Source organism: Dendropsophus ebraccatus, chromosome 5 (assembly GCF_027789765.1).
Source record: "Dendropsophus ebraccatus isolate aDenEbr1 chromosome 5, aDenEbr1.pat, whole genome shotgun sequence".
Taxonomy (NCBI): Eukaryota; Metazoa; Chordata; class Amphibia; order Anura; family Hylidae; genus Dendropsophus; species Dendropsophus ebraccatus.
Window position 1 is genome coordinate 135,817,081 of NC_091458.1, and position 8,379 is coordinate 135,825,459.

Sequence of the window (8,379 nt, forward strand, 5' to 3'; positions counted from 1 at the left end):
TAATTTTGAAAGGGTTTCTGACAACTCGTCTCTAGCCTTTTTTTTTTATTTGACTACCAAACTTTATAAAAGAACCCAGTGAATAAACACTTTGTCCGAATTCCCAATAATAGAAGGGAAACATCTGAGTGTGTGTTATTGCGGGAAATATTCAGCAAGATCAGCAAGCAACTGATTACACCTTTCATTTAAGGAGATGTCCTGGCAAGTCTTTTTTTTTTTTTTTTTGCTGGGGGGGGGAGGATAAAATAATCACGGCCAGTGATTGGCTAAGCAGCCTTTCAGCTCAGAGAAGCTACAGTTTAGGGCAAGGGCTGCATGGACATCGCTAAAGATGTCAGTGCAGCCCTTGCTAAATGATAATCAAGCCGCGTAATAGGCTCAGTAAAGCATTGCTTCTAGGAGGCAATGAAGACTTTGCCAGGGCCGAATTAACGAAGGTTTACCCAGTGTATGTGCCAGATATAATATGAACAGTGCCTAAATATGTCGCTGGAAGATGACACTACGTTTACATGGATTTACCATAGCCAGCTGAACACAAGAACAAGGTTAGTTGGAGGGAAGATCGGAAGCAACATGAGAAAATATTACTTTACTGCGAAGCCCCTATTACATGGGGCGATGGAGAGGAGCAAACCAGCGCCGACCAGTCAGGTCAGCGCTTTATTGCTCCTCTTTCCCCGCTCGCTGCTGGCGCTATTACACGTTCCACGGACCGACAGCAGAAGATCGTTGCTATCTAAGTGGTTTGTCTTTCAACATGTTAAAAGACAACGATCGTCGGCTGATCATTGTCTTCTAATAGGGTCCATTTCCACAGAAAGATTATCTGACAGATTATCTGCCAAAGTTTTGAAGCCAAAGCCAGGAACAGACTATAAACAGAGATCAGGTCATAAAGGAAAGCCTGAGATTTCTCCTCTTTTCAAATCCATTCCTGGCTTTGGCTTCAAATCTTCATTTAATCTGTCAGATAATCTTTCTGTGTAAATGGACCCTTACACAAGACGATTATCAGCCGAATACGGGCAATAATCGTTTTGTGTATTAGGGCCTTAAGAGTAGTAAATACTTGGGACAAACTTGCAGCAAATGTTGTTGGTAAATCTACAGTAGATGAATCTAAACCTGCCTGGGATAAACGTATATCTACCCTAAGATAATAAGAAGGAAAATACTATGAGGGCGAACTAGAAGGACCAGGTGGTCTTTTTCTGCCGACAGCTACCTACCCCTCTGCCTTTAGGCTTCATACAAACAAAGTGTTTTCTTGTGGGCTAATAGCATATTCAGCTAGTTGTTACTTTTTTATTTACTTTTATTAATTTATTTATGTTAATATATTTTATTATCATACTATACATTGATAAAATATGGTATAAAAAAATAAAACATATAACCATTTATTTAACCATGCTTTTCAGGCCCCTTCAGAGCTCAAGATCTCTGACATTACCTATGTTTCTTGGGGAGGCGGCATAGTCCTGTGTACTTTTGCACTGTGGTTTTGCCCAGGTTCTGTTGTATATCTGCTTAAAGGGTCTGCCTGGACTCTACATACCAGCTAAAGGTAAGCATAGACACCATGTCACTTCAGTAGTAATGTTGAGCGAGCCGGTCAAAATGTGCATTATCCAAACCTGAAAAATCAGAGTTTAATTCCCCACGGCTGCAGAAGTTGAGTGCTGCTTTAGTGCTGCCAGGAAAACTTGGATAGAGCCATAGGCTGTAGGCTATATACATGTTTTCCAGGACTTCCTAGGATGGCATCCAACTTCTGCAGCCACTGGGAATCAAGCGCTCAGCGTTCGGGTTAGGATAATGCTATTCGGTAGTGTACTGCTCTCACCGTTCAGGAGCTCACTGCATTAGAATGAAAGATAATGCAGGGAGTGCCATTAGAGATAAAGTGCCAGTCTGTGTTATACAACCAGCATATAAACCGAATATGAAATTCTGCACACGGATCTGTGAATCCAGCTTTAGGCCTTATTCACACGTTCTATAAATCTGTCCATAATTGCAGATCCACAATTACAGACATATTTAGGGCCCATTGATTTCTATTGGGCTATTCTCACTATCCGTAGTTTTGCGGATCCGCAATCTTGCCAGAAAAAAAACCCAAAACATGTCCTAGTATGGGTCATAATTGTGAAACAGATTAGCCTATAGAAGTCTATGGGATCCGGATGTAACATCTGCAAAAAATACACATCACCTTAATTTAACTGTGAACTTCCCTGCAAAAAATACGGATGCACTGCGGATGATTTTATTTTAATTTTTTTGCAGATTGTGGATGAAGATTACAGACATAATGTATGGTCCTGAAAAATTACTGAGAGTGTGAATGAGGCCTTAGGGCTTATTCATTCATCTTATAAATGACGGACCCTACGGATGGGGGAGCTCTGCAATGGAATGTTTTCCCATCCAGCATGATGTATCAATATCATGCCAGAAGAGGGAAAACTCTTTGAATCTGGATGTTCTGCATAGATCTCAATGAGAGATCAATTTAGTTATAATAGAAGTAGTTAGTGTTTGTGTAAAAAAAAAAAAAAAAGTTTTCATTAATAAGAAATCCCATCATATAATAACATTTTAAATCCACCCCCTTTTCCTATTTTATAAATATAAAAAACATGTTTGGTGTCGCTGCCTGCAGAATCCCCCAAGCTAATAAATTATCACATTCCTGATCTCTCACGGTAATCAGGGTAAGCACAAAATCCCGCCAAAGTGCAAAATTGCTGGTTTTTAGTCACACCAAATTTAGAAAAATTTTAATAAAAAGTGACCAAAAAGTCACATATACACAGTCAAGGTACTGATGGAAAGTACAGATCATGGCGCAAAAAATGACACCTCATAGCCCCATAGACCAAAGGATTGAAGCGCTATAAGGATGGTAATAGAGCAATTTTAACACATTTATTTTTTTTTTTTTTTTAAAGCCATCAAATAAAAAAAAAAGTTATATAAGTTTCCTATCACTGTAATTGTACTGATGTGAGGAACATATATAACATGTCTGTTTTACCATAAGGCAAACACGGAACCCCCCCCCCCCTCCCCTAAAATGAAAACAAATTCCTTCTTTTTTTTTTCAACTTCATTGCAGAAATCATTTTTCCCCGGTTTTGCAGCAGATTTTATGGAACAATTAAGTTGGTCATTGCAAATTATAATTGGTGTCACAAAAAATAAGGGCTCATGTGGGTCTGTAGAAGAAAAGATGCAAGCGATATGGCCTTTTAAAAATGAGAAGAAGTGGCCCAGGAGGGAATGGGTTAATCAATATAAAATGAAAACAACATTATTGGGCAAAAGTGACAAAAACAATGAAAAACACCTGGTATAAATTAAAATATATATTTATTTCATGTTTTATTACTTTAATTTTCAATTCCAGAAAGCCTTTGTGTAGTATAATTTGTGCCGTGTATGTATGGTTTCTCTGATGGTGGTTGTTTTGCAGGTGCCTAGAATTCACTAGCTGTCTTGGAGCCATGGAGATGCCATCCTATTACTCCAAGCTCCTCGGAGAACTGAATGAGCAGCGGAAAAGAGATTTCTTCTGTGACTGCAGCATCATTGTGGAAGGGCGGATATTTAAAGCTCATAGAAATGTTCTGTTTGCCAACAGTGGCTATTTCCGGGCCATGCTAGTCCACTACATCCAAGACAGCGGAAGACACAGCACCGCTTCCCTAGACATTGTGACATCCGAGGCCTTCTCAACCATCCTGGATTTTCTATACTCAGGAAAGCTAAACTTGTGTGGGGAGAATGTAATTGAAGTTATGAGTGCGGCAAGCTACCTCCAGATGACTGACGTGGTTAACTTCTGTAAGACATACATACGATCTTCGCTTGACATCTGTAGGAAAATGGAAAGGGAGAGTTCCTTTGGACAAGCCGATAGTGGGAGTGATGGTCTAAGCAGTGGGAGAAGGGCAGTCGGATCAGCGCCAGAAAAAACTGCTCGAGGGGATTGTCAGAAAGATCCCCCATGCGGTGACTGTAGTAGCTGCAACTCTGTAGAAGTGATGGTAAAAGAACCTACAAGTGTACCCTCTCCGGGAGAAAAAAGTCCTTCGAAAGTGTTGGAACCTAAAGAAGAGTTTGACTCTGATGTGGTGGAAGTAACAGAAGGTATCCAACCCTATCCAGCGCAGCAAGGTCTGGAGCAAGGAGAAGAAAGTCCACAAGGTGGCTCAGGAATGGACATATCATGTAATAATTATCACATGAAGCAGTTTTTAGAGGCACTTTTGCGCAATAGCTCTTCGCAGAGGAAAGAGGACAATGTGCATCACTTTCCTCGTGACTTTGAGTCTCGGCAGGAGGAAGCAAGCGTCCCGATGAGCTCCATGATGGATATTCAAGGTGACTGGTATGGAGAGGATACAGGTAATAGAAATTATTGTAAGGTTTCTTCTGTTCTATCATTTTTAAGACCTGGACCTATTTTGATCGTTGCTCATTCGCAAATCGTTCGCATTGAATAAGAAGTCGTTCGCAGTAGTGACAAACGCATAGCGACGACAAGACGACCGCAAGAATGATCATAAGAAACGATTATCTTTCCATGTAAATGGGTGAACGATTTCAGGTCTTTCGTAATCCGGTCTTCCCCCCCCCGTGGTAAGGTCCCCATACTGTATACCTCCCTCACTGTAGTTGTTCACCCATACTGTATACCTCTGTTCCCCGCTGCAGGTAGTACCCATACTGTATACCTCCCTTCCTCTGCAGTTTTCCCATGTATCCTATGTCCCTTCTTACCCCTCCTGCCTCCCCTGCAGTTTGTATTGAGCAGGTGGGGGTGGAACATAACAAGTCTAGCAGTGATTGGCTGATGCTCAGCACCCAGTGTCATGGATCTGATTATATGACTGTAACTACGGGCTTATTTTTGGAGTAGGGCTTATATTTGAAGTCTTCGAAAAGCCTGCAAAATGAAGCTAGATTTTATTTTTGGGGTAGGTCTTATTTTTAGAGAAACAGTAGCTTTTTGAATTGGTGACACCCTTTTATCTTAGCAGAAATAATGTGTGTGCATTTTTCCCCAGGGGATGTTTTAGTTGTACCAATCAAACTACACAAGTGTCCTTTCTGTCCATATACCGCCAAGCAAAAGGGAATTTTGAAGCGTCACATTCGTTCACACACAGGAGAGCGACCATATCCTTGTGAAATCTGTGGCAAAAGGTTTACCCGTCAAGAGCACCTGCGCAGTCATTCGCTCACAGTGAGTATATGTTTATGTGTGTTACTCTATGTAATTTCTCACTTATGTTTTATAGTGTAACATATTGAATTCCATTTAGTCATGGGTACAACTGGAGCATGCTCTAGTCTGATTGTGGCTGCAGACTTATGATGCAGCCCTAGGGAGTCCTGGAAAATATGAATACAGCCTTAGGCTATGCTCATGCCTAGTAGTTCCGTCAGTCTTTTTTCAACCAAAATCAGTGGATTGAAAATCTTTCCATTATAACTTATCTCTCTCTCTCCTTAATGGAGGAGAAATAGCTGTGAGAACAAGTGCGCTGTCTCACATATTTGGCTAAAGTAAATCTGTCAGCTTCAGGCATGGATGGATAGATCATGGGGTGATAAAACAAATGATACCTTTGTATCTTAGAAGCTTAAAGCGAATGTTCCATCATCGCTTTAAGTTTTCCACATGAATAGAACAGCATTGGCACGGGGAAGCTAGTGCTGCGCTCTCTTTTTTTAAACCGTGGCCCAGTTCCCGCGCATGGTTCCGGTATATTACCGAGGACCGGCCCGGGCTGAAGCACTGGAGAGGGACTGGTCCACCCCCACTGGGAGGAAACCCCCAACCCTCTATGACGCAGCTCCATTAGAATCAATGGACCTGCAACATAAAGGGGTAGGGGTTTCCGCCCACTGGGGGAGGACCAGTGTGCCTCCAGTGCTTCAGCCCGGGCCGGTCCTCGGTAATAGACTGGCACCATGCACGGGAACCAGGCCGCCGTTCAGAAAAGGCCCAGCACCAGCTCCCCCGTGCCGATGCTGTTCTATTCATGTGCAAAACGTAAAGCAAATGTACTGATGGTACATTCTCTTTAAAGCGTATCTGTCATTATGCTTCGGTACCTGATCAACATGTCGCTGGTCAGGTTACTAAGTATATAACCACGCTGGTTAATTTCTTATCCATAGTTGCTCAATCTTCTGGCCACAGGAGCAACTGCATGGTGATCTGGTGAGGAATCAGAATGAGAGGTACTCTGTAAGAGAGACTGCGACAAACTGCAGCATGTATGCCTCCTACACCCTTACCCTTAATAGGTAGGGGTCCTAGAAAGAGACGTCTCCTATTTGTCATCCATATTGTTTTTTTCACACATTGATGATGATGTATTAAAAGGTATGAACCCTTTTAGCCTCTCTGAATGTGCGTTCTTAGGTTTATTGACTACTTCCTACTTGCTATGGAAAAGGCAGCAATTCCAGAATCCATAAACATAAAGACTTCACCAGTACCTATCTTTTTCCAGGTCCATCGCTCCAACCGTCCCATCATCTGTAAAGGTTGTCGTCGTACTTTTACCAGCAGTTTGTCTCCCGGTTTAAGGCGCTTTGGCTTGTGTGACAGTTGCACATGTGTCACCACTACAAATGAAGACTCTCAGCACCCGAGCCACGCGGAGGCTGCATCAGAGGACAAGGATGATGGCGATGGAGACTGGCCAATTTACATTGAGTCTGGTGACGAGAATGAAGTGGCAGAAGACGATGTTGAGGATAAAGAACAAATACATAGGGAGGTACTCATGTGATGCACAGAGAGTGTCATGCCGTCACCTTTTTTACGCAAGCCATCTAGGTAGCATCATGCTAGAAAGCTTTTGCCGTCCTTTCTCTGTCACTACTCAGCATCTTGGTGATCAGTGGGTTCCAAGCCTGCTTGGTTATGCACAGTGCTGCTGGTTCAGTAGCAGCAGAACATTTTCTATTTAACACTCATTTATGTTAGTGCTGTGCACTAAACTCCTTTGTTATCCAACCTGAAACAACCTTTTATTTTCAAGCTGCATCTCCGGGACCGCTCCATCATTCGTCTGCCTAAAAAAACAAATGGTTATCGGACTGGTGACCTTAGATGAGACCGACCCCGCCCTGTATTCTGGGAAAATGTTTATATACATCCGCTATCATGTTCAAGTGGACACCCTTGGATTCTTTGTTTCTTTGGTTTATGGATAGAGAGGGATAGTCTTTCTTACAACAGGCATTATGTGCCCGCTGTATGAAGTTCAGCATAAGAAATGAGATTTGATGGGTTTTCCTTGGTGATGACTGTTGTGTCTGTCGTACCAGATACAATCCTTTCCCGACCCTGAACTTTTTTAAGTAACGTTGTAAAATTCTTAAAGTTACTCATGACTTGTTTGTTCATTGCACCACAGATTGCCAAACAGCCCATGGACGTTCACTATATTGTTCTGTTTGACAGTGTGTTTCATGTGGCTGTTAGTTGCAAAGTCTTCATCATAAGAGAGTAGACTGTAGCAGCAAATATCCAGGACGTGTTTTGCAGATAAACGTGGGATGAGTGATCACGTGGAAATGAGACTTTGTGAAACTGAGGAAAGGCCAAAATTCCTGGAAGCTGAAATGGAGTTAGAATTAGATACTATATGATATAGGGTCCTACCTACATACTGATGTTGTAAAGGTTTTAAGGGTGCGTTCACACACGTTGGAATGTGGTAGCGTTAATTCAGTGAAGGACGGCAATTATATGGTCAGTTACTGTAATTTAATGATTCATTCCTATTGCATACACTCTTATACTACTAAAGTGTATTTTGCGTGTAATGCAGGGCAATAAACCATATATTGGGGAGATTTATTAAACATGGTGTAAAGTGAAACTGGCTCAGTTGCCCCTAGCAACCAATCAGATTCCACCTTACATTCCTCACAGGCTATATGGAAAATGAAAGGTGGAATGAGTGTATGCAATGGGAATGAATCATTAAATTACAGTAACTGACCATATAATTGCCGTCCTTCACTGAGCCAGTTTTACTTTACACCAGCTTGATAAATCTCCCCCATTATCTATACCCTATAAGCAGTTTTGGCCTGTCCACACACCATGGAGTGTTTTTTTTTTTTTTTCTCTCTCTCTCTCAAAAAAAAACAATTTAATTAAGAAGGTATTTTTTTCCCTTCTATATACATTGGTCTCATTTTATATGATTGTGGCCACTGTCACTAACAGGTAGTCTCAGTCCTCACAAAGATAATGTCCGTTTTAGGATAAAAACACTTGCACAGATAGAATACAAGCTGTGAATTTTTTTTCATTACCTGGTGACCAATTAC

At 41.6% G+C, this 8,379-nt stretch overlaps 1 protein-coding gene across 1 annotated transcript; it reads left to right on the plus strand.

The window, feature by feature from the left end:
- Positions 1–1,441: 1,441 nt before the first annotated feature.
- ZBTB8B (zinc finger and BTB domain containing 8B) lies at positions 1,442–7,777 on the plus strand. The gene is made up of 4 exons (XM_069972535.1): positions 1,442–1,573; positions 3,488–4,422; positions 5,085–5,263; positions 6,543–7,777. Exons 2-4 carry the CDS (start codon positions 3,519–3,521, stop codon positions 6,822–6,824), a joined length of 1,365 nt encoding a protein of 454 aa, XP_069828636.1. The 5' UTR covers positions 1,442–1,573; positions 3,488–3,518; the 3' UTR covers positions 6,825–7,777.
- The last annotated feature ends 602 nt before the right edge of the window (positions 7,778–8,379 follow it).

Coding starts and splice junctions, on each gene's coding strand:
- ZBTB8B (XM_069972535.1), top strand. CDS start 3,519: ATGGAGATGCCATCCTATTACTCCAAGCTCCTCGGAGAACTGAATGAG. Junction 4,423..5,084: donor CTGGTATGGAGAGGATACAG/GTAATAGAAATT, acceptor ATTTTTCCCCAG/GGGATGTTTTAGTTGTACCA. Junction 5,264..6,542: donor TGCGCAGTCATTCGCTCACA/GTGAGTATATGT, acceptor ATCTTTTTCCAG/GTCCATCGCTCCAACCGTCC.